Source organism: Phaseolus vulgaris, chromosome 1 (genome assembly GCF_051622355.1).
Source record: "Phaseolus vulgaris cultivar YP4 chromosome 1, ASM5162235v1, whole genome shotgun sequence".
NCBI lineage: Eukaryota > Viridiplantae > Streptophyta > Magnoliopsida > Fabales > Fabaceae > Phaseolus > Phaseolus vulgaris.
In genome coordinates, this window is record NC_143498.1 from 9,047,997 (window position 1) to 9,075,437 (window position 27,441).

The 27,441-nt window shown below is 33.3% G+C and overlaps 2 protein-coding genes across 4 annotated transcripts; both read right to left on the bottom strand.

Annotated features, from left to right (window-relative positions):
- Positions 1-4,596: 4,596 nt before the first annotated feature.
- Positions 4,597-6,155, bottom strand: FTM1 (Plant stearoyl-acyl-carrier-protein desaturase family protein). Its single transcript, XM_068615706.2, has 2 exons — positions 5,502-6,155; positions 4,597-5,269 (listed from the first exon to the last, which is right to left on the bottom strand). The coding sequence occupies exons 1-2, from the start codon at positions 6,084-6,086 to the stop codon at positions 4,703-4,705; spliced, it is 1,152 nt and encodes a 383-aa protein (XP_068471807.2). The 5' UTR covers positions 6,087-6,155; the 3' UTR covers positions 4,597-4,702.
- An 8,288-nt stretch (positions 6,156-14,443) lies between these two features.
- Positions 14,444-26,231, bottom strand: LOC137813448 (transcriptional corepressor SEUSS). 3 transcript variants are annotated; one of them, XM_068615705.2, is made up of 11 exons: positions 25,721-26,197; positions 24,132-25,357; positions 23,928-24,044; positions 23,604-23,652; positions 23,232-23,446; positions 22,934-23,002; positions 22,570-22,667; positions 21,015-21,108; positions 20,601-20,670; positions 15,925-16,059; positions 14,444-15,840 (listed from the first exon to the last, which is right to left on the bottom strand). In XM_068615705.2, the coding sequence occupies exons 2-11, from the start codon at positions 25,179-25,181 to the stop codon at positions 15,089-15,091; spliced, it is 2,649 nt and encodes an 882-aa protein (XP_068471806.1). In that variant the 5' UTR covers positions 25,182-25,357; positions 25,721-26,197; the 3' UTR covers positions 14,444-15,088. The 3 variants fall into 3 exon arrangements, with proteins under 3 accessions (XP_068471806.1, XP_068471805.1, XP_090155981.1); XM_068615704.2 differs by having other exon boundaries at positions 14,444-16,059; positions 25,721-26,231; XM_090299855.1 differs by having other exon boundaries at positions 14,444-16,059; positions 23,870-24,044; positions 25,721-26,202.
- Positions 26,232-27,441: the final 1,210 nt, after the last annotated feature.

A 27,441-nucleotide genomic window follows, 5' to 3' on the forward strand; every position in this document is an offset into this window, starting at 1 on the left:
CAATTCAATTGACTTAATTTAAGTGTCTAAATTAATATTTTAATAAGTAACATTCACACTCATTAGATGACTTACACCAATAAATAACTTTCACTCACCAAAGAAGCAAAATAATTTTAATTCCTCTCACACATCAACAATTGTGAGAGCATCAAATAAAACTAAAAGTAAAAATAGAAAAATAAAATATTGTAAAAGAGAAAAATTAAAATTAAAAGAAAAGAAAATAAGAAAAGTTGAAACAAGCCTCTAGGAAAGATAATAGAAAATAAAATCTTACATGTTTTTGAACTCTTATTTCGGAAAAGGTAATAATTTTTATTTGTCTTTACAAAAATCTAAAAAAATTACACTTTATTGTGTCATTGCTTGGCACAAGACAATGGTCAAAACAAAGTGAAGAAAAAAATGATTTTGAAATAAAGGAACATAATATGAAATTTTTTTTACAAATATCATAATGAGTCGTGTTTCTTTATCCTTTTTAGAAACATTTTGTCTCATTAATAGAACTATTAGTCGTGTTCAATCTCAAAATAAAACTATGTTTTCCCTAATGTAGTGTATGGTCAACCTAGGTCTAGTCCAAGGAAAAATATCATGTACGGAACTCATTACATATAATCTTTCGATTACAAATTAATAAAATGGAGGAAAATTTGGAATTAAACACACTGTAAAATAAACTAAACAGTAAAACAAAGTGACTATTAGACGACCGTTTATAGACAATCGTCTGATGGACTATCTAGTAACATGTGAAAAAAGATCGGAATAAAACTATGTTTTCCCTAATGTAGTGTAGGGTCAACCTAGGTCTAGTCCAAGGAAAAATCTCATGTACGAAACTCATTGCATATAATCTTTCGGTTAGAAATTAATAAAATTGAGGAAAATTTGTAATTAAACACACTGCAAAATAAACTGAACAGTAAAATTGAGTGAATATTAGACCGTCTATAGACAATCGTTTGATGGACTATCTAGCAACATGTGAAAATGTAAAGACCGGAATAAAACTATGTTTTCCCTAATGTAGTGTAGGGTCAACCAAGTGGAGTTCAATGTTTTGAAGAATCCAAATCCTTTGAAGGATGATGAAGCCTCTGCTTTACTTGTTGCTGATGTGCTGGTTTTAGTCTTGTTCTGGGGTAGTTCAATGTTGTAATCAACACTTATATTAAATCTCAAAGCAATTAGCATCTCAATTTTAACAAAGCAAAATGATTTTCAAACTAAGTTGAAACAATCGATTGTTTTGTCGAAACAACCGATTGTTTACACTTAGGTGTTTTGAGAAAGTTTGAAAACTGTTTTTTGAATGGTGTTTTTGTTAAGTAACAAAACAACCGATTGATTTGAGGAAACAATCGATTGTTTGTTTTAAAACCATAACAGAAAAACTGTTTTCTTTGACTGAGCTTTAAATGCTTTAACTGAATACGCTCCAGTCATTAAATGCTTTGACCAATCTATTTTAAATGCAATTAAGAGTTTGTTAAGATTTGATAACAAACTATATTCTTAGATATATTCTGAAAAACAGTTTTGATATATTAAGAATCTTGAAACAAAGTTTTGAGAAAAGAGTTTTTCAAAGTATTATGAGATTGCTAAAGAGTTGAGAGATTGATCAAGGTGTTGAATAGGGATTCTACTTGTATTGATTTCAGATTTCCATCTGTAACAAGTGTAATCTTTGTAAGCTGCTGAACAATTTGTTTGTGTGTGTTGCTGAGATTGGCTGTGTGTTCTTGAGGTGTTCAAGATCAGCAATCTTAGTGTTGGCCAAGGAAAGTGTGTTTCTTGAGGTGTTCAAGGTCATTCTCTTGGTTGTGGTGTAAGTGATCAAGTGGTGATTGCTTAGTGGATATCCTCAGGGTTTATGAGAAGACTGGATGTAGCTCTAGTTGGAGTGAACCAGTATAAACATCTGTGTACAATCTTTCTATCCCTAACTCTTTAATTTCAGTTTGTTTGTTGTTTGCTGGTATAAACAACCGATTGTTTCGTTAAAACAACCGATTGTTTTTCCTGATATCACTGTTTTGCTTGTTGTTTTGGCTAACTAATTTGCTGAATCAATTGGTTTCTGAAATAAGTTCATTCTAGCTTTGAAAAGATTGCGAAAACCCCTTTAAACAATTCACCCCCTCTAGTTTAAAGCCATCTTTTCTAACAAATTTGTAATTAAACACACTGCAAAATAAACTGAACAGTAAAATTGAGTGAATATTAGACCGTCTACAATCGTTTGATGGACTATCTAGCAACATGTGAAAATGTAAAGACCAGAATAAAACTATGTTTTCCCTAATGTAGTGTAGGGTCAACCTAGGTCTAGTCCAAGGAAAAATCTCATGTATGAAACTCATTGCATATAATTTTTTGATTTCAAATTAATAAAATGGAGGAAAATTTGTAATTAAACACACTGCAAAATAATCTAAACAGTAAAACAAAGTGAATATTAAACGGTCTATAGACAATTCTCTGATGGACTATCTAGCAACATGTGAAAATGTAAAGACCGAAATTTAATGGAAGAAAAGTAAAGACATGAAAATAAATTTCAATGTAAACGAAAAACAAAAAGAAATGAAACAAAATTAGTAAAATACAACTATAAGACCATCTAGTCTCCAACCACTTACTATATCGTCTGATGATTGCTTTGTAGAAAATGAAATTAATTTCAATGAAAGATACTTCACATAACGATTAAATCTTCTAGTAAGCAATCACTTACTAGACTATCTAATGGGTATATGAAGAAATAACAGAAAAAAGAAAAAAGAAGCGAAAACTTAAATGACAAAGAATGTAAATGATAGAAACTAAAATGATGAATAATGTAAATGTCTGGAAACTTAAATCGCGAGAAATGTAAACGATAGTAAAGTAAATTGCGAAAAATATAAATTATAGAAACTTACTTTGTGAGAAAAGTAAATTGCAAAAAATTTAAATTGATGAAACTTAAAACAAAGCAGTAAATGACAATGAATTAAACTGTGATTGAATTTAGAAAAACTTGTAAACAAGAAATTAAAGTTCATAAACATATAAGAAACAAGAATTAAAATGAATTGAAAGTGAGAAAAGCGATACTATGAATTGGAACAAAAAAATAGGGACTAAAATTCATGGTTAGTAATGTTCATCTTCAATTTGCAAGAGATCCAAATCTGAAATTTGTTACTCGAGAAAACACAACCAATCAGTTTGTATGATCTTAGAAAAAACTACTTTCAATAAAAAATAGAGTTCCCAAAAAGACTTTGAAGAAGAAAATACTAAAAAAGAGCATCGTCTAACATGATTTTCATTTCATTGTTACCCATTTAAAAAAAAAATCAACAATCAATTCTATTTATAAAGTTTCAACTTTGACAGTTAATGACCCCAATTTCAAGTTACATTCTAACTAACTTATGTGAATTTCTCTTTTCAAGCATGGTTGAGTATAAAGTCAATTATTGCTACTATTGATTGTCTATTGCTTAAGGAAGGGTTGACCATCTAGAGCTCATTTTAGCAGTTTTTCATCATTTTAGCTCCCAGTTTCAAGTCTTCCTTTTTCAACAACTTCTTCCATGATTCTAAAATCAATTTCAACTCCAAATCGACTTTTCAAAAGGTCAAAACATTACATTAGATGGTTAAGGCAAAATATAAACTACAAGTCATTTTGATAGAAACTCTTTTATTTCACAGAAAGTACAAATCTAATATAAAAACAGTAAATAAGATCAAACAAATCCCAAGAAAATTCAATTAGGCTAAATAAATACAACAAAATTGAAAGTTATCACTGAAATTGATTATAGTTTTGTTTGTTGTTTTATGTAAATTGATCTTTGATCTTGGAGGGGAAAACAAAAGATGAATAAATAAAGTTGGTTGCTTCATTCAAATATGAGGACATGGGATCTGAAGGAAAACCATAGAGTCACGACATCCTTGGCTAAGTGGAATGGGGAAAGATAAGACCTTTTAGAGGAGAATCAACATTTATAGAATTTTAATAGTTTTTTCCTTCTTCTTAGAGTTCTATAAATGTGTAAGAGTAAGCTTTGTGTAAATAAAATAAGTAAAAAATTGTATAGGAATTATGATTTTTCTTTATGTAAAAAAATAAATGTACAAGTAAGCTTAATTAGGATTAAGCTAGCTTGAGGAGTCAACAACCCAAAGAGTGGAACACGCACTACACACCCAAACGATGAAGGAATAAGTGTAAGAGTATTGAAACTTACCCTTGAAAAATAAAAAATCAAAGAACTGATTAGATGGTATGAAGTCACAAATTTCTAAGTGCAACTGCATTTGCACATTCTAAGTGTATGTAATAAAGCTCCTCTAACTATAAGAGATACCTTCCCTTATACTCGCTTTGATTGATTGATGAATGAAAATTGAATAGCATTTTGTTTTAAAAGTCTTGAAAAATGGAACTCTTCCATAAAGTCATCATGGAGCAAACCATGATGAAATAGAACATGGTTTTGCTTAGTGTTAATTACAAAAATATGATATTTGAAGTATAAGATTTTAAATAAACATTGGGAAGCTAAGCTACTCTCAAACCAAACGTGACATACCAAAAGTCCTACCAGTTATGTATCCACCAAAACAACCATGTCTCCATTTATTACAAGCACAAGCCAAAATTAAATAAAAAAGGATCTCACACAAAATTTCACAAAAGCAGTTCTCTATTGAAGATCCAGCTGAAGTTGATACTCTGCGGCTTCATCTTACGCGCTCGCTCATCAGCGCGTTCTTGCAACCTCCTAATCCTAGGCGCTAACCCACACACGTAATCTTGCGCCCGCTTTCCCTCACCCGTCAAACCTTCCAGCTTCTCCAATCTCCACCGTCCAACTAGAAACTCCAAGATATCTGCATAATCATTGGCCGTGTACACGCCCATTCGCTGGGCCACTGCAGAGTAATGCTCGAACAGCTTAGGGTCTTCCCCGTCGTACATAAGATGTGCCGGCATTGTAATCTTCTTCTCCATCATGTTTCCTATAGCAACCATTGCCCCACTGGGGTCCACTTCTAGAAGCTTCTCCACAATCCTCGAGTATGCATTCTCGTGCCGTTTCTCATCCGCAGCGATAGTCCCGCATATGCGTGCCAGCACTGGATCGCCCCCTTCCTTCGCAAGCCGTGCAGTGTTCCCGTGCGCCACGAAAGTTGCTCGCTCTTGGAATGAAGTGTACACAAACCCCAAATAAGGGTTGTTCTCTGTTCCAGGGTCCTACCAATCAAAAAATCAAACCATAATCCGCAACTTTTCGCAAAAGGGTCCAATTGCCATGTTACTGTATATAAAAAATTGTACGTGAAGCTTCAAAGCTTGAAACTTTCAATGAAGAGAAGCAAATATCTATAGATGAAGAAGGATCCAACTTTTTACTTGTATGGTGGAAGATATTATGAGTGTCATGTGTGAAGTGAAAAGGGTATTGAAAATAAAAAGATTTGTTTACCATGCCAGCTCCGATGAGGTAATGGACAGTTTTCTCAACCTTAGCCATGTCAACGCGACCAGAGAGGTACAAGTAAGTTCTGAGCAAATCTCCGTGTCTGTTTTCTTCTGCCGTCCAGGCCCGGGTCCACACAGCCCACGGGCTTGGGCTGGTTCCGCACTCGTCTCTCACCCCGTCGAGGTTGTTGATCATAGTCTGGTAGGTGGGAAGCGCGTCTTCGGTGACCATGTCACCCACCAACACCACGAAGTACTCGTCAGGTAGCTCCTTGGTGCGTTCGCGAAGGGCCTTCACCTCCTCACTGAACTCTTCGAACGGCAGTGTTGAGTCAGGAACCAGGTTCTGGGGCTGCCAGCATTGCTCCACGGGCTTCAACAGTGGTAGCACGCATTCCGAGGCCCACCCCTCCAACGACTTGAAAACCTCCATTTTCTCCGCAGGCATTGAGTGGGTCCTCCGAGTCTTCAGCGCCGCCGTGGAGACGGCGGCACTGGGTGGTGGCAAGAGGTGGCGGTGGCATGAATTCCTATAAAGCGGTGGAACAACGGTTTGAGTGGTGATGGAGTGGCATGGCCGTATCTGCATGGTTTTGGTGATGTGGTGGGCTTAGACTCACTTTCAGTGAAACTGTGTGTGCTGCTTAGAAGAGAGAGATATTTGTAAAGGGTGTGAGTAGAAATAAGTCCTTGTTTTTGTTCATAATTTCAAGAATGCCACATATTGAATTTTGAAGTTGTTTTGAAATTTATGCAATTTTTGTGTGGAAATTTGACTTTACATAGATGGAGAAGTTGTGTTTAGATAGGTTGGGTAGTTTTGGTTAAGAAAAGAATGACAATTGTTAAGGGTAGTGTTGGGTACATAGGGAAGGGTAGTTTGGTAATTGAAGAATAGTTGAGGGGCATGAAAATACAAAAAGTTTCATATTAAATAAATATGGAGGATTTGGATTTGTAAAACTGGGGGTGCTGTGGTTTTGGTAGAATAACACAGAAACCAGTGAATTTTCTGTGGATCCTTTTCATCTTTGTGGGCTTCTTTCAATTTGCCAGCTCATTTCTCTTAGTCTTTTCATTATTATTCTTTTGTTTTATTTATGCTAAACAGTTCTGGTAGTCATGTAAAGCTTGTAAAGATAAATTAATAAATACTTTTTTTATTGAAATATTCATTATACAACATGTATAATAGAATGCATTATTTCATTAGTATTTTTAAGAGGTTTCTATGATATAAGAACTTTTAAATTTAGACAAGCTTTTAAAATATAAATTAAAAGATATACATATAAACAAAAGAAATCTATACAATATTTATTTTGGTTATAAATTTTTATATTTATTATTAATATTTATTATAGTAATTTTAAAACAATAATAAATATATGAAGAATATTTTGGGTCACACAGGAAAAAAGAACAGTAAGTTCTATTTTATCAGGATGAAAACAAAATATGAAAATAAAACATTTACTCAATATTACTATTTAAAATTGTAACTAAGATAAAAATAACTGTAATTTATAGTAAAAAATATCCTGTACAATTTAATATTTTATATGTTAGCTTTATTTGCACATATTTATAATATATATATATATATATATTCTTATATTTAAATATTGCATTTCTTTTCTAGTAAAAAAATATAAAACAATATAAAAATTATTAATTTTAATTTCTATCCTAAAATGATTACATGATGGTGCTTCATCCATTCCAAATTTGATTGCAATTTTACGGGTTTTTAACCTAAATAAAGAATCACAATAAATGTGTCACTTATTAAAATAACTTCACTTCCTTACTAAATATGTTAATTTGATCTATACTATATACAAGTATCTAATTTATTTGAGGGTAAATTAGAAATACAATAATTAATATTTAATTTAAAATTTAAAATAATCTAATTAAAAATATTTTTTAATCAAGAGAGAATATGTTTAGGTGTCCAAAGTAGAATGTTAGATAAGATGATATATCATCATAGGATGGGATCTATATCATCTCCTAATTTTTATTTTCTGTTGGAAAAATTTATAAAAATTTGTGAATAAATGTAATAACAGTAATTAAAATTATATTTTTATAATTTTTTAATATTATTTTATAAATTATTATTAATATTTATCATTATTATTTTATATATTTGTTATTATTTTAATAATAATAATTATTTATATTATATTATATATTTTATTTTATTTTATTATAATATACATATTAATATTAATGAATTAATAATATTAAAATATAATATATATTTAATATAATAATTATAAATATATATATATAATAAAAACATATAATATATTTAATAGTTACATTCCTTACAAATCTTTGTATAATTACCAAGAAAGAGCACTCATACTTTTTTTCCTCATTTTCTATTTTTAATTAGTTTTTTATTTATTGATTTTTGTGCTTTATTCAATCTTCCTCACTTGCACAAATCTTCTTTTGGAAACAAAGATGGCTTAAAATAGAATTATTTTGATGGTCCACTTGATTTGTCTCATTCCCTTCTCATTGTAGTCTTTTTTGTTAAGTTGTTTGTTTATAATAAACTCAAAAATCTATAGACATGAGTGTTTCACGGTTATCTGTTAATCTTGTCAGAGTATTTGTTTATCATATAATAAAAATTTCTTTATTATTGGAAATGTAAACATAAGAACAAATCTCTTTCTTATTTGGATGTAAGAATGAAAGTGTCTAATTTCTGTATTTGTTACTTTTTAGAAAAATATTTTTGTCTCAATGTGTCTAATCTCAACAAACACGTGGTGATTGTTTATGTAATTTTCTTAAAAAGAAAGTTATCTTTCACTCTGACATTAATTTCCACTTTAACATTTTTAGTAAACTCACTTACCATTTATTATATATATTGTTTAGAAAACTAAGTTGTAATAATCCCGGTACAATTTCTAAGAGTAGGAAAAAAACGAGAGGTATTGAATTCAATTAAAACATACTACAATTGAATATGGTTGCGTTGTTGTCCATGCTAAAGAAAAATCAATGAAATGAATTTATTTGTCTATTGGACCAGAGCGCTCAGTTCAGTGTTCGCGCGATCGGACATCAACATCTGTGTCAAATAGGTCAGTTCGGTCGTCAAGTCGAGTTGATGGGCCACATGAGTGGGCTTCAGGTATGCGTACATTGACTTTCATTCATATACTTAACGCGTATAAGTCCTGGTCAGCTCAACAAAGAGTGTTAATGGGCCTAAGGGTGTGTTTAGCACATTCAGGTCTAGCACAAGTAAAACATTCTCTATAAAGCCTAAGTCCAAGAGCGTTAGGGTTTGCATGAATAAGTTGCATGCACGGTATGTAGAGGCTTGTACACCTACAATGTTCATATTGGACCCCTAATTCTGGTACATGAGTTGGTATCCTGGCGGCCATTCTGTTAAGATTATGCACTCCAAGGAGATAAGATTTTGTGCAGTTTCCGGCTAAGATTGTGCGCATTGTAAGAGACTCTCCTCCCATTAAACATGCTTTCACTCGAGATAAGATTCTCGTGAGAGAGTGTTGTTACAAGAAGTAACCTAAAAGTAGTCTATAAAAGGGACTCGAGATCCCTGGTAAAGGTACACTATTTCTAAGATTGAAACTACTTGCTTACTTACTGCTTCTATAAGCCTTGTAATGACTTGATTGTCAGAGTGCAATCAACAGGTAGGGGTCCCTCTGTTTCAAACGGAGCTGCGTTCCAACATCCAAAGGAAAGAGCAGACTCCAACGAGATAGATAGAGCCACAGTTTGTTCCCAGAGTCAATCGGCGACCAGGTCAACCGGCAAAAACAATTTGGTATATAGATAAATTTATTGAGAAAATTGTGATTATTAAATTATTAATAAAAAAGAAAGAAAGAAGAGTCAAGTTAGAGAATGTTATAATGAAATAAAATTATGGCTGACTTTTAGGAAACTATGAGTTATTTAGAATAGTCCAATAATAAGTTATTATTACAAAAAATTAAAAGAAGTTATATATTTTAAAGCACTAGTTACGCATAATGTGGTGATATTACAAGAAATGAAGTTTTTCCGAATAAAAGTGTCTTCACATAAACTATAGTAGAAATTCAAGAAAAGACAAACTTGCAACATGCAATGTATGTTAATGTTTAATATTTGAGTTGTCATCAGAACTCAAACAAATTCACTTATCAGTTTACCACATAAATGATTAAAAATGATAATAGAGAAAATCCATAATATACTACTAGAAGGATAACAAACATGTACAAAAGATTAACGTGATTCAATTAAAGTTTTAATAGACTTCAATCTACATCCATGACAAAATTTCACTATCACATAGAGATTATTCGAAGTTTCTCTCTTAGTAACTCTCACTCAACTAACAATTTTCTAATATACAATTCAACTCACAAACCTTAGTTAAAAAACCTGTTAAAATAAGGTCTTATTTATATATAAATAACTTTCATACTAATTTTCATAAATCAGGATGAAACTAATGGAAAAGTTAAACAATGCTTCCACTAATGAACTTAAAGCATTAAGTGGGTTGAATCTTTGATGGCAGACGAAGGAAGTTATAATCTAATGCAAAGTAGACGATTTGATACCATCAGATGCTCCGAAGACAAACACATTGATAAAAAAAATATGGATTGATTAAGACAAAAGATCTCATTCCACTATATTATCTTAAACTACTAGGCAATTTACAACATCAGAAGGTCTAGAAACCTTAACAAGATTTTACTAAGTCAGTCTTCACAAATCTTTATATTGGTTTAGCAAAAATCTTTTAAGCGAGAATCATTAATTGTCGCTAAGTCCACTACAAAATTTTTGTCTTTAGTCCTCTTTTTCAGAAATCTCCCAGATTTCTTAGTCAGTGGGTTCAAACTTTTAGAATCATTGTAATTATCTGATTCATCTTCACTACAAACCTAAGTGCAATGCTCTTAACTTTCTTGTCATTTCTCTCTTGCTCATTCAATCGATTTTAGCTTATGTTGCCTTAATTTTCTAGAGAGTGATGTAATGGTTAAAGTTGACAAATCCTTGGATTCTGAAATTGTTGTCACTTTAGGCTACTAGCATCTGTCAAGGCATTTTAGAACTTTGATGTTCAACTCCTCCTTGTCAAACATCTTCCCTAGGCCAATTAGGTGGTTTATAATATGTGTAAATCGTTTCTAAACATCTATTATGGTTTGTCCCCGTTGCATTTTGAAAAGCTTATATTCTTGGATCAAGGCATGTTTCTTAACCCTTTTCACATAAGAAGTTCCTACGTGTATGACCTATAGGATGTTCTACATCTTCTTAGAAAAAGTACACTAAGAGATCTTAAAAAAACTCACCAAGATTTAAAGCATAAGTGATTAAGTTTTTAGTCATACAATCATATTGAGCTTTCTTGTTCACAATTTCAGACCAAGGTTTATCAATAAGTTCATTGTTAATCACATGTTTAGGCACAAAATATCCATTTATAATTGCATCCTAGATTCCTTTGTCGAATGATTCAATAAAGATCTTCTTTCTAACCTTGCAAAGCTGATAATTAACATCTCCAAACATAGGTGATCTATTAATAAAAGCACTCTCAACAAAAGGAAACTTGTTCTTAGCCATTTTTTAGAAAACATGATTAAATCTTGATTATCTTATAAGAACCAACTCTAATACCAATTGTTAGAAGGGAGGTTGAGCTCAAGAGGTGATGAATTGTATCAAGATTTTTAGAAACTTTTGAAGATTTAGAATTATTCTCTTGCAAAATTAATCAATTGAAGTAAATATGACACAATCATTTAACAAGTGAAAATTTTAGCTACAACAAGAACAAGATTAATGCAGTTTCATAATTAAAGGGAGAGAAAGATATATACTGGTTCACTCTTTTTCAAGAGTTACATCCAATTGCCTAGCTACATCAGTCAAGCTCACACTAAATCAAACATACAATTACACAACACACCAAGAACACTTTTGAATAATACACCAATGTTCTTTTACCACTATTACAAAATTGTAACTAGAAACCCTATTTAAACCAAACTAAGAACCATAAAAACAAAGAGTATACAATAAAACAATATCACTTGGATTACAACAAGGTCAAACTAGATTAGAAAAATCATGTGGATTCCTTTTGGCTGAAAAGATTTATCCCAAGAACATTTAAGGAAAACTCATGAAAAAAGTTTGTAGACTTAGAAGAATACTCTCTCATTTTTTTAAGGTGTTTTTAAAATTCAAACTTCAAAAAACATATTGAAAAAGATTTAAGAAAGAGAATTATATAGATTTCATGTACTAGTAAAAAGAATGTATTAAATCACTATTTCAATATGTTAAAATAGATTGATAAAGATCCTTTAAAAACATAGGCAATTTAATCTATTAAAAACTCATTTTAACCTATTAAAACTTCCTTCTAAAACTACTTATGGTTTAAAGTGCTATCAATTAATTAAACCAACAATGTAATCAATTAAAATATCCATTGCAGTCTTTTATGACTTCGAATAAGAACATTTTAATGGATTAAACTATCTTTTAATCAATTAAAATTATCCTTCAACAAAAATAAGTTATAACCAAGATTTAAATTAGCTTTCTTAAGTACTTATAAAGATCAAACTAATCACAAAGAGAAAAAATATTCAAATTAAATAACATAACTCACACTCTAGATAAAACTAATTCTTCAAAAATATTCAAGACTTATTTAAAAGTGGATTCATCAAATATAACAACACTAGTAACTTCAACATTGTTTTGTCCAACCATTTCAAGATTTCTTTTTAGTTTGAAAAACCATACAAAAAAGCAAGCTCTGGTATTAATTGTGAGTATCTAAATCATAAAATGTTAGTTTTTCAAAAATAAAAAAATATATCAAGAGGTAGGCAAAAGAAAATGCACAAAAGATTTTCAATATGCCTAATTCTACGTCTAGTTACAATCAACTCAGTCTAGTTACAAAAACTCAACATGAGAGGGATTACTTTCAAAATCTTGCAATCACACTTCACATGAGAAACATGTAATCACACAAGATATGAACTAAACATCTTTAACAACTCTTAAGAGATACTAGTTGTGAAAACAAGGAAATCACAAGAAGGGAAGGTTGAATTGTGATTGAATTAAATTTAAAAACCTTTTGTAAATATCGTTTGAATGACGGTACTCAAATGATGGTTTACTTTGTTTGATCTATCATGTCAGATGCAACTAACTCCTACTAAATCTTTGTGTCTATGGTATTTTCTCATTGTAATTCTTGTGTTTGATAGATCATAACTAACTAATGCAAGTTTGATTTGCACAAATTTGTAGCAATAGACTGAGATGGTAAAGTATATTTTCATAAGAGATTTATAGATGATCAATCTCAACAAACAAAGAAATTTTTTGTCAATTCAAAAAAACTTATTTTGAACTCAACTTCTTCTTCTTCTAAGAGGTCAAGATAGATGCAAATTATGCAACTCATTTGAATCACTTGATTAATGATTCACAAGTGGTTAGATCATGGTTTCTTCATTTGGTCAAACATCATAAGTACAAATTAAATACTCATTTAGAAGAAGTTCTAATGAAACCATTTTAGGTTTGTACTCTCACAATAAATCTCCTTCTTAGATTAGTGCATATGATAGTAACATGCAAAGTAAAGGAGATAAGAGGGAGAAAATATGTACATTCAATTCTTAATCTAACAAGTCAAGTTCAACTAGGTAGACTACTATTATGAAGTACATTACAATATTCTTTAAGCTCGTAACTCTTTAGTAACCCCTTGAGTATTCTTAACTTAGTCATTCCTAGCTAAATGAGTTGGAAACACAACTAGAATAAATTATTAAATCATAAGATCAATTAAATGCTCATAACAATTATGAGTATATCTTCACCTAATTGATTATTTTGCTCTTAAATGATTTTGAATCCAAACAACAACTTAATCGATTATTTCATAATAATTGATTAACTGTGAGTTTACATTTTGAAACTAATTTAAAAATAATTGATTATACCAATAATAATAATTAATTATATTAAATTATAATTGATTATATTGTATTTGAAGTTTTTTAAATATTTTTAAAAAACACTAAAGTTTAAATAAGTGTCAACGAGGAATGTGATGTTTATTCTTATTTTAATTAATGCTAGATGCATGATTCACACTCATTGAAATATGGAAGTTATAAATAATACAATAAAGTTAAACTAAAACTTCAATATTCAGTACTCTTGATTAGGTCTTGATTAACAAACTTCTCCACTTGTACCAATCATATTCATGCAACAATTGCTGACAGTAACAAGAATTTGAGTTTAACATGTCAAACCAAGCAATTAAACCCATCCTTTAATGCGTAATGATAATTTCTGCTATGTGATCTCAAATTGAACATCAAACTCCTAACAAAAGACAAAAAGGTGAAAATAATATAAAAATAGAAACACAAGAAATTGAATAAACACCAATTCTGATCTTATTAAACTTGATTTAGACTTGGGTACTAAATTTCCTCTAAGGAATTACTTCCCACTAAACATTTACTTTCCATGAGGAAATTAATTCCTACAAGCGTTAAATCTTTGAATTAATTCATTCCAGTAAAATGGCCATTGATTTTATTCCATATTCCAAAATATGTTAAAAATAAATGGATCTAGATCTTCCCAATAAAAAGGCCACTTCTATTTTTAAAAACTGTAAATGAAACAAAACAAAACAACCAAAATCCATTAAGAGTTTTGCAGACAAAATACAGCACAACTCAGAGTCAGAAGCATACCAACTGTTCCGTTCTTCAATAACAAGAGTTAAAAATAAGGGAAGAAAGCGAAATTGTCCACCCTTTCCTTAACAGGAGAAATATGGTGATATATAACTGGAAAATTGTTATGATAAGGAAATTCACCATGAATTATAGACCATCTTTCATTTTCATTTTATGGTTTTAAACACACCAAAAAGTACTTTGTATCCATGTCCGTTTCAACATTTTGTATAGATTACATTGTATAAATTCTCGATGGAGGGAAATCTATAGTCACAAATTCGATCACAGAACAAATAATTTCTGATGCCATGTTTTAATTTGGCACAATTACTCCAGGTTTAGGAGTAAAAGGGAAATTCCAATGTCTTCATGGCCTTTCAAGCTGGGCATGAGCTCTATCACATGGTGCCGGACTTGTCCTGTGCTGACGAACATAAATACATGCTCCTAATCACTTACAGTTTGCAGCCCCAAGCATCAACTTTCTTGCGTGTGCAATGGATAAGTTGTGAATGCCATCAAGATATTTAAAAAATACAAAAACTAAAAGTTACAATTGAATTCAAAAGAAAATCAGCCCCATCAGCCAAACAACCAGCCAACAAATTTTCATTTTTATATATATAAAAACAACAGATTAGTACAACGACCTATGACGACCTCATTGTGTTCTGCCATCTCCAGGGCCAGGGCCAGGGGCCGAAGGCAATTCTAGCATTTCTCATGCTGCACAAGCAGCCGCCCAAGAATCGCAACATCCACAAGATTACAAAGGCTCTCATGGAGATGGTTTCCAATCAAATTGAAGATTATTAAAGCCATTTACTGCTCCTAGCCCACTAAGTAGTTGGGTTGACAAATCCTGTTGATTCATAACTTGATCGCGAGCAAGAGATGCCAGCCCTCCCCTTCCATTCATGATGGAATTATGTCCCATTACAGGTCTCATTCCATTGCTCATTCCAGATGGACCAAGACCCATTGTGCCATAACCACCAACCCCAACACCTGAATTACTGTTTACAGCCCCATTACCCACAAGGCCACTGTTATTGTTGAGCCCTGAATTGTTACTCCCTGGTAGAATCCCGTTTACATTTTTCATGTCGTTTCCAAGAGAACCAGCACCAGCCATTCCACTTGGGCCGTTCATCTGGGAGGACATCATCATCTCATGAATGATTTTCTGGACTGAGCTCTGGGCATCAGCTGTGTCGGCTTCAGCAGGGAGAGAAGTCTGCTGTTGTTGCAAGGAAATATTAGCTGGTGAGTTTGCTGTACCCATGTGGTTTGCGGAAGTTAATGCCGGATGAGATGTTTGTGGGTTGTTAGATGAGGATGGTGTGGGTGATTGAAAAGGGGATGCATTTGGCTGTGCCTGTGGAACATTACCAGAGGAACCTGGGGATGGAATTTGAACAGAACTACCACCATAAGGGCTGCTTGCATTGTTCATTGAATTTTGTCTAGAATTCACAGAATTCTGGTGGAGAAGTCCAACAATGGTGCTTGTGGCGGTTGATGCAGATGCTGCATTGACAGAATTATTTACATTTGTCACACCATTGGTAGAAGTAATTTGCATTGCAGCAGTTTGCACAGAGTTATGATCACCATTTGAAGTATGGGGCATATGCGGGGGTGGCTGCTGAGGCTGTGACTGCTGCTGTATTTGATCTTCAGACTGTTGTGCCTGACTATGAAGTCCAGATGAACCAGTTGTTCTCCGAGGAAATTTAGCTAAGCTGTCTGATAAAATGCAACAAAAATACGATTCTAAAATCAGTATATCATTACAGTTAAACAACTGGCAATAATGCATTAAAAAACCTTCCGACAATTTGAAACTAAAATATATTGAGTACCAAAACTTATGAAAAGAGTTTGTACACAGTTTCCCTCAGACAACAAAATAGATGCATAGTTGTACATTGAAACTTTTTATAGCGTCTGGTGAGAGGAAAACTAATAAGGATGCCCAAATCCCTCCTCATTTTTTGTGTCCTATATATTTGGGGAATTGGAAGGGGAGGGAATATGCTTTAAGTTAATAAAAAGTTAACTAAATTACCCTTAGTCGGTTGATGATTTTATTTGTCTACTGCAAAGTATACTAGTAAATTCATCCAACTTCTATCCCCCACCCCAAGAAAAACAATTAAATACAGTTTCTTCCCTTGGAACCAAACAAACAGTTTATCTCAGTAAAAAATTGGTTTGAGCAATTGCTCTTACCATCTGCCAACCAGCATGTAAAGACTTGAGAACTTGTATAAACACAAGCACATTCCCAGAATGAGAAAAAGGAATTACACCACATGTTAGGATATATGGAAAATGTAGAATAGTATCTTCATTATATCTTTAGAATAATTTAGAGTATCTTAGATTATCTTATCAGATTGTTTTCATATTTCCTAATATAAAATTACTTGTTTCTTTATTTAGCATAATGATCTAGTAGATAAATAAGGGCTAGTGCTTTGGTTTTTCATCATATGTTAAGCCAAGAAATATCATTTCCTCCTGTCTCCCCTTTCTCCCTCTATACCTAAAATCCTATAATTTCAATATAGTATTATTGCAGTACCATCTTCAGAGACCTAGAATATTCTGCAGCTCAGTTTCCTAAAATCAAGCATTTTTTTATATATAAATCTACATTGTGTAATCCCGATGATCTCAGTCAGATGTGATTGGACCACGGTTCTCCCATGTGATGTAGCCCATAGTTGTTCATAGCTCGTGATAGCAGCACTATGCCCATGTCGTGTTGTGTTAGGCCAACACAACCAAAGTGAAGTGCTCTTCATGGCCAAAATTGTGTCCATTGTCAGTATGCTATTATTTTCACATGTCAACAACTCGCCTTTCTCAGGTGAAGAAAGACACCCCTGAAATTAGTGTCACTTCATTCGTTTGTTGGGGGAAAGTTTGTACTTTCCAAACTTATATGACCTGCTTTGTTCATTCCTAACCTTGTCTCATCAATTCTTTCTGCCCTAATCTCTGTTCTGTGGTTTGACCTTGCTCATATATACATCCGACTAGCCTGGCACTGTTCTCTGGTACCATCTCTGATATTATGTTATCCGTTGTGTTTCTAAAACATGAGCCTCTACTCTCGGATGCCATCTCTGATAATTTCTAAAGTTTTCCAGTACTTTCTTAGTGTTTCTGATCTTGTTCTGTCCTCTGAAACCTTTTGCTCTGTTGGTTCTATTCAGTTCACTGTTTAACTGTTCTCATCTTTTCTTTTACTTAATGATCTTGCTCTCTCATGATTTTATCTCTGTTCTCTATCACCAACATTCGAATGTCTATAATTTCCAGGATTTTTTATGAGCTTGTGTATGTCCGCATATGATATTATGAATTGTTTAACTTGCATATAAAATTTCACAATAGCTAAACCCACTACAGCAATTTTAGGGTGGGTAAATATGATCTAGCATCAAACTCAATCCCAGGTGCAGCCTGGGCACTTGCCAGTTTTAGTTCCAAATTGCATTCGGGCCCCAACTTTTTCACAAATGCAATCTGCCCTTCCAAATGTAATAATTGACCTTAGACACTCGCCTGCATCAAACTCAATCCCAGGTGCAGCCTGGCACCTTCCAGGATTTTGTTCCAAAATGCAATTTGACCCCATATTTTTCACAAATGCATTCTGATTGACCTTAGACACTCGCCTCATCTTCATTCAAACCATTTAATGTTTGTAAGGATGTTCTTTAGCAGCATTAATCCTTCCCATTGACTTTTTCTCACAATGCTCTGTATAGAGATGAATTGGCTAGGATTTATACTACCAACCTCCCATTTGATGTAATGACTAAAAGAATTTGAGAGTTTAAAAAGGAGACCACAGTGATAGATTCCGAATGTATTTTTACAATTGATAACGATTCTTCTTATCACAATCTGAGAACAGACCAGCTTGTACACTAGTTTCTCTGCAAACCTTACAACAGTAACTAACAACTGTTGAGGGGCTAATGGTACAATAGCACAGATGAGATAACTGGCTTACACAATACTTGCACTAATGGTGATTTCTCGCATCTCATTGATGAATTCCCTCCTTTGTAATGAAATATTCTACCCAACTCTCTAGGATGATAATAATTTCAGCCATTTTTGGTGCAGCCATATTATATTTAAAAGGTATAATTTATAAGCTTAAAGCATAGCAAACTTTAACCTTTTAGTCTTAGTCCGGAGAGTGTTAGAAAATATGAAAAGTATCCAATAATCATTTTAGAATAGTTTAAGAGTATCTTAGATTTCTTAAGATTTGATTCATGATTCGTCTCCTTATTTACTATTGGTATAAATAAGGGTTAGTGCTTTATATTTTTAATCATACTAATCATATCAAATAAAGTCAGCATCAATAATTCACTGACATAAAAATTCCAAATAATGATCATAACTGACTCACATGGACTGACAAGTAACACTTTCGTGCCACTTTATGCCTGTCATTTGTGAGAATTGGAGCCTTTTGACAAGGTGATCACTCTCTTCCCTCCCCTCTTATTCATAGGAGGCAATATGCCTCGCTTCTTTTACCAACTACCATAACTAATGTACCAAACTCATTAACAATTACTAAAAAAACTGCTAAGACATACTAACACTAACAGACACCTAACTATAATCCCCACTTAATTATTCACCTTGTCCTCAAGGTAAAGGGTGATGCCAGCTGCTGCTAAAAAGTCCATATCAGTATTCAGGTCGGTTCAAGCATGATCACAAAGCCAACAAAACAACTGTAGCCAAAAATTCACTGTCAATGCTCCTACCATGAACACAAATATGGGTCAAATACACAAATCACAGAAAATCTCTTCCATCCCTTTTCAGAGTCATTGTTCTTCTGGGTCCGTGAATTTAGAAAAAGAACCTCCTGTTTTTCTTGTCCTTCATCACTACCTTTGTCTCACTTTGTTGGGTTTGACACAAATAAAACACCTCTGGGTGTTTGGTGAAAATAAACGTCAGTGCTAAGGGCCTGGTCCATTAGGTCAAAAAATTAGCCAACTATGTGTAATTACAAGCCTGCCATTGTGTACATCACCTTGCCAGCACCATTTCTACTTTGGAATTGGGATTCACACCCATCTACTCTGACTCTAGCATAATACTGACAAACATATGAGCACCAAGGTGTAACAGTTCTCCTGATAACATACATAAGAGAACCCAAGCTGATACTGGCCCTGGTGACATCTTGGAATCATTTTTATGAACATATCCCCATAGCTCCAAGAAATATCCTCCATCATAACAGTGCCTAATTTGCAGAAATTTGAAGGCTTTTAATCTCAACAATGCCAAAGGCTTCAATTCTCTTGCAAATCACAACCTTTATTTCTTCAACCAACTAACTCACAAGTGTAATTGATTAATTCCTCATTAACAAATACTAAGAGATGACCATTACTAACAGACACCTAACAAATGATAAGAACCTTAAGAGAGCCAGAGCAAAAAAGCTAGTACCTGTAGATGGAGAGCCCAAAACCTAGTAAACCCCACGCTAGAATCTCATACTACCAATGTAGAATTCATGTCTCATCCAACAATTGGATCCCGATATCCCAACACTCTTGGCAGCCTCAACACAGGCTGGCAATGCACTAGACTTTTGGGGGTGAACACTGCAATGATGGTGTCACCACTGGCTCCTCTCGTTTGGAGCTAAGAGACATGTAAGAAGGTTTGCTACCAATTGATACGAACCTTGTGAGAGTTGCTCCACAACAGCTAGCTCATGTAGTTGGAGAGCCCAAAGCCTTATGCAATATCCTACAGTTGAATCAACATATTTCCAATGTGGAACTCAAGTCCCGTACCTTCCAATTGGATCCTAACAGTTTGCCAGTATCACCATTTGATACTTCGTATTTTTAAATTTGATTAACACAGTTATCATAGGGACATAATGACATCTGACAGTTAGGATCGTTTTGCATAGTTTGGATAATTATAGAAACCTGTATTTTTGTCATAATAGTTGGGACTAAGCTGAATTTATTTAGCCAGAAACCATGGGAACTAAATAAATAATTTAGCCCAACATAAACTATAAAGGTATATGCATTGAGGCTTTCCACATCTATATGATGCCCATTGTTCAATTAGAAAATGGAATGGAACATTGCAATAATATGTGGATAAGATAGCTGGGGCTTTTGATAAAACATGACACTATTTCATAACCATATCCATATCCATGCTCACAAATGTATTCCAAACCAGTAAAAATATCATTAACTTACCCATGGGTCCAGTCCGTGTTTCTCTGCTATAATCTATCAGATCTTTCATACTATTTACCACTTCTGATATCTGCAACATGAGAGAAAGGATTGACAAGTTAACTTAGCAGCCCTAATTACTCCATAAAATTCACTAGAGAACATATTTCAATAAGCTCATAATTCCATAAATTTCCCAATTACTTTTTATTTAGATAAAATTGTCTCTTTAGGTAAAATATAAGTATTTAAAAGAAAACTTTCATAACCACTCCTGAAAATTGCCAAGAAAATATTTAAAAAACCACCATGAAAATATTAAACATAAGAAAATAAAAATCTACAGTCGTCAATCTTTTGGTATGCAGCAGGTGAAATCACAATAGGATTCGACTTTCAATATTAAAGAACATGACTCAACAAGTAGAACATTACCTGAAGGCACCGCACATATCTTTTTGTATATCCTAAATCATTGACCAATGGAACTTCTAAAGCTTTCGCCAACTGACGGGCTGATGCAACAAACCTGGAAAGCAGTAAAGCAACATTTAAATTAAGGAAAACAAACAGAGATTGCAAAATCAAGTGAACTTACTTTAAGTCAGACCACAAGTGGATCAAGAAAAAGTTCTATAAGTGGAAATAGGAAGTAGGCATATCAGACACATTCCTAAAAGCCTAAATGTGACGAGAACTTATACATTATACATGCAAATTTCTTAATAGCAAGACCAGCGTTTAGAAGTCACATAAAAACCCAAGAACAAAATTTTCCTTCAAAATGAAACAATAAATGTGTGTAGCACAAGGTGGTTAATATCGAGATTATGGTATGGATCGTGAAGGGCTCACAAAATCGTAAATCATGGGATCATAACACAGATCATAGATTTTACTTTCTACAAAAATATGATATACATTATTTATATATTTATATATATATACACATACCTGTGCAAATAAAATAAATAATTAAAACAGAATGAATCACTTTGTCAATGCTTCCTCTAATATATATCATTCATATTAAAACGAAAAATCAAGGGATCTTCATTAGCTCTATCTCCTTCATGTAGCAAAACCATGCCAATGTCGTGAGTCTGTGACTGTGAGTGCCTTTCGGCAAGCAAGGAGAGGAAACAGCAAAACCCTGCCGGTGTTATGACCGTGTGTGCGAATTGTTTGCATCAAACAAGGAGATGTGGAAGAAAAACCATACCGGTGCCTTAAGTCCATGAGTACGAGCGGTTTCCGGATTTCTTAAGGAGAAGAAACTTTACGTAGAAAACATTATGTGTCCTTATCTTCCAATTGGGTTTGGGTTTTAGCCAAAAACTCATTGACTCGAGAAGGTGAACAAGCTTTTGGTTGGAAGTGTAGCATAAGAAACACAGAAAAAATGTGATATGCATGATTTTGCGATTTTGCGATTTTGCGAGACAATTTTACTATGCTACAATCACGTCCAAGTTGAGTCGGAAGCATTGTACAAGACCGTAGAATAGGACGATTTCACGATATAAATCACAATTTAAACTATGTTTGCGTAGCAATTCCTAAATTCTTTGTCTAAGACAAATGCACTGACAAGGACCACATGTGAAAAACTTTAAAGATAGATATTTCCTATGGACATGGAAAAGACAAATGTTTGCACCTTCTCCCATTAAATATATGTATGAATCAAGGATACATAGACTTAAATAAGCCAGACATTTGTTCTCTTATTATACCATAAAATAAAAAATAAGATTTTATTAGAAGCCAAGTCACTATTAACACATTCATAATGAGATTCATATAAAAGATCCAGAAAAATTGAGGAAATCAAGAAGCAGAAACTTACCACTTAATAAACAAATACATACTAGTTTTAAGAACAGGAGTAATTTTGCAAGTATATCATAACAATTTCATGATTAGATCACTAACAAAAGACTGCAGCTCAGACCTTAGCAGAAAGAATATAAAGGAAAAGTGGACTCACATATTGCAATTACTTTGTAACTCTGGAACCGATAAATTGGGTGTCGCATTTTGAGTAATTGCCTGGTATTTTTGAGCAACTGCTCCAAGCTGACTAATCTACATACAAAAATAGAATACATATAAGAATAAATAACCATCATGTATAACACTTTGTCATCATCTTTGAAACCAATAATCAAAATATATAAGTGCACTTAATCTGAATTTTCCTTAATCTGAACAATACATATCACAAACATATAAAGTCCCCCTAAATTCTAACCCTAAAATATTGGTTAACCATCACAACAAACATCTTGTACTCAAATATTGATACATCATCAGGATATAAAGTCTCTCAACAATTAATTTTTGTCACAAACCTGAGGTATTAAAAGTCTTCTGGGAATGAGCTCTTCATGTCGCCGGGCACAAAATTCCCAAGAGCATATCTGCATAGGAAATAACCAACAAAATGTCAATTACTTTTTCGAAATACGGAAAATATAAGTAATAATATATTCTGACTTTTAGTTAAAAAATAAAGGTGATTCTAAGAAAATATAAATAATAATGTGTACTGAATTTTACTTAAAAGCTAAAGGTAGTTCTAACAAAATATCAATAATAATCTGTGATGCTTGTAGTTAAAAGCTAAAGGCAATTCTTCCAATTCACAACCTTCAGGTCTGGAGAAAAAACTATTCGAAGTTGACCATCACGGACAACACGAAGTTGCTCAAAAACACTTTCTTGTATTGCTTTTGCGTAATCTAGAACAATTTGGCCAGAGGAATTATGATATTCTCGAGGCATGTCAACATAAAGGAGCTCTTCCAGAGTACCACTTTCATACTTTATTTTGAAAAGCCTCGGAAGAACCTCAGCAGTTGCTTCTGAAAACACATAAAAACTTCAGAAAGGAGATAATGCAGCATAATCATATTTTTAAACATTTGAAATGCTCAAAAATTCAAAATCACTAACAGTAAGATAGTAGCAGACCAAAACATAATGTGACGAGTTAAACTGAAAAATTTAAAAAGAACTTACCAAACCCACGGCCAGGTTTGCGATTACATATTTCACAGTGCCATACATCCTGAAAAAAATTTAAAAAACAATATGTTAGCTTAAACTAATGCTTAACTTCATGAACTTAACATGGTAGCGCATTGATTCCCATAGAATTTTCAAGACAATAGTTGCTTGATACATAATAATTTGGCAATCACAACTTCAAAATCAAGATGCAAATAAAGGAAAATAGTATAATGGAGAATGGACTACAGACATTATTGAATAATCAAGAGACTAACTTAGATGAAGTTATCCAGGCATCAGAAATAGTTTATAAGGTTTTCTCTTGCAGCAGACCTGAGGGAAAACTCCAGTTTGTCTGCTACTTCCATACATGGAAACACACCACTTCTTTTTGGCATTCGGAGCAAAATACTCAGCAACAAATTTCCTCCAGAATTCAATGTTATTATCCTGCATAAAATCAAGTGCAAATGCATCATTAATAAGACAGAAGATATAGATGTTTAGAGAAAACACAATATCAAGAATAACTCTCACTTCAGGTCTATGTTGTTGCTGATACATGTAATGTGTCAGCCGCCTAGCACACATTCCAGGTTCATATGATGGTTTCACAGGAGACCGCATATTCTGCTGCTGAAACTGCTGTGGTAGATGGGGCCGTTGTTGAGGCATCGCCTTCAAGAGTTGCTGCTGCTGCTGTTGCTGCTGCTGATGTTGCTGATGTTGCTGATGTTGCAAAAGTCTCTGTTGCTGCAAAAGATGATTCATCTGAGCAGCAGCAGCCTGAGAGGATTGCCTTGACATGTGGAGAAGTTGTTGTTGTTGTTGCTGCTGCTGTTGTTGCTGCTGATGCAAAAACTGCTGATCAGTATGCTGGGGCTCCATTTTTACTGCTGCCATGTTTCTTATTGTTTGAAGTTGTTGAGGTTCCAACTTCACCTGAGCAAGATTCCTTGAGGGTAATTGCTGCTGCTGCTGCTGCCCAAACTGATCGTTGTTTACCTGTTGCTCCAACTTAACCGATCCAACACCACCCATTCCACCACGAATTGACTGAAAATGCTGTTGTTGCTGCTGAGCGCTCAGAGGAGCAGAGAATTGTTGCATTGATTGCTGACTATGCTGAAAACTCTGAAGTTCGAGTTGCTGGGAATGCTGTTGATCTGACAACATCTGGTTACCAGAAGCATTTGAAAATTGTTGACCCTGACCTTGACCAGATGGACCCGGGTTCCCCAAATTCGATTGCAAAGTATTGCCAAAATTGATTCCATTGCCTACACCAGACAGCGGATCAGATTCCGCCCCAGCATCAACTCCTCCACTGCGCTGGCTGCTCCCATGCCCAGCTAGCCCAGAATTCGGAATTCCATTCGGAAAAGACTGATTCAGTAAGGAAGTTACATTAGACATATTACCAATCATGTTCATGTTGTTAAACTGGTTTCGCTGCGCAACCAGCGAAGGGAACGAAGTTTGTGAAGGCACAGGACCGCCTTGACCCCCCATCATTCCGGAATTCGATCTCAGAAGTGACGGCACGGACTGGGCACCAAGTGGCGTAGGCGGCCCAGGAGGAACCATTCTCTTCACTATAACTGCCCTTTCAAAAACCTAAGCCCAATAATTACCAAACACAAACCCTCTCAATCTCAAACCACAGACCGTTTCATTTCAACCCAAAGTCCAAGCCCTTGCTGCGCTTCCGAAACAAACTCAAACATTCAAACGTGCACTCTTCAAACACCTTCCGCATGAGTCTGCACAGCACACCAATTTTCAGATCCAAATCATCAACAACAGTCAACAAAACACCACCCAGTAACAATTAACATAAATAAACAAATAAATAAAGTATTATAGTAAATCACACTAATTACCGAAACCTTTAAAAAATACCAAATTAGAGCTTGTAATTGAAAAAAAAAATTACACCAATAAATAAAAGAAATTCAACTTAATTTAATCAAACCAAAATGCGCGGTTGAATTTAAAAAGAAAGAAACTCAAAAAGAAGCGAAAACAGTAGCGAAATAAAAAGGGGTCGATCGAGCCCTAGATGGAGCGAATCAACGATCCATGACTCGTGAGAAAGAAAGCGAGTTGGACTCAGAAGAACCTACCCAGTCGAAACCGAAGAGAAAACAGTGGCGAGAGAGAAAAAAAAATGAGAACGGAATGGAAAAGGAATTTGAATTGTGGCGAGAAATATGAAGTGCTGAGTTGAGTTCAGCTGAGTAGAGCTGAGCTGAGTTGAGTTGAGTTGGTCCTTTCTCTCTAGGGTTTCTCCTTCTTCTTCTTCAACTTCTTCTTCTTCTTCTTCTTCTTCTTCAGTGAAGGGCCCTACTGTGTTCTCACGCTTTTTAGAGAGAGAAAGTAGAGAGAGATTGGCGTGTTGCTGCGGACGTCAAGCTTGTATTCGATCTGATTGAATTTCGGTTCTCTCTCTTTTCTTTTTCATCCTTTCTTTCGTTTTCTGTTTCTTTCTTCTTTATAATATTTAGTTCGAGCACACTCACGTCAAATCTTATTCTTCCATTTCGCCTCTCTCTTTCTCTGGTTTCTACATCAACCATGCGTTGCCCTCCATCCTCACCCTCATCTCAGCCGTTCATCACCATACTCTATCATTATAAACATTGCACTATTATTTTTCTCTTTATACATATATTCTATAATAAAACTATTTCTTTTTAGTCAAAATAATTATCATAAATAATAAATGTTTGATTCAACTTCTTTTTAACTCTTCAATTTAGTATGAGTTTATATTTTACCTTAAATTCAAAAATCATTTTTAATCTGATCATTTAAAATAGTTGAATACACGTTTTCAGAAAGTGTTTACCCTAAATAAATGGTAAACACAACCATATTTTATTATATCTCTAATTTATTATTATTATATATTTAATTTTCTAAAACTAAAGTTTTCGAAACTTATGTGTTAACACTTCATATTAGTAATGTTCACTTTATGTTTATTGTTATATTCTTTTTCTACACTTATTGTCTTTTTAGTTTTAAGAATTTGAACATTAGAATGTTATTTGCACATAGATAACCATTGGTAGTTCTTTTTCATATTAGTAATGTTTTTGGAAACTTTATTAACACTTCATATTAGTAATGTTTACTTTATTTTATGTTTATTGTTATATTCTTTTTCTGCACTGTCTTTTTATAGTTTTAATAATTTGAACATTGGAATGTTATTTGCCCATAGATAACCATTTGGTAGTTTTTTTATATTTGTGTGGAGTTATTTTGTTATAAATTTTTTTTTCTGAAATAAATGCAAAGTAGAAATAATTGATTAATATGTGTCATAATCAATTAAAAAAAAGAAAGCGATTTAATTTTTTTCAAATTTTAGCAAGAATACTTGATTAAATACGTATGAACTTTCTTTAAACCAATGTTTTATGAATTCATAAATAGGGTATTTGTCTTATTCTGCTATACGATGAATACTACTGAGACGAGTTATTTTGTTATAATTTTTGGGTTGATTCTCTTATAATTTCCCATTGAGTTCTGAGGTTCTGAGCAATAAAAATTTCGTTTTTCAATTTTCTATAGCAATTGTTTTAATCTTCTGATCTCCTAGAAAACTGAATTTTGTGAGAGATTGTACTTGAACGCATGATTGAAAATCTTCTTTATCTTAAACTTTGATTTCTTAGTTAGTTCGCATTGTTCTAGTTAATTTCTTGTGTTCATGATCCAATAGAGAGGAGAGAACCATCTCATGAGTACATCAATATATGCATGTTTTTGCTCATAAGATTCAGTTGAATTGTATTAACATATGTTTGATTTAATTTCACCCTATGTGAGAATT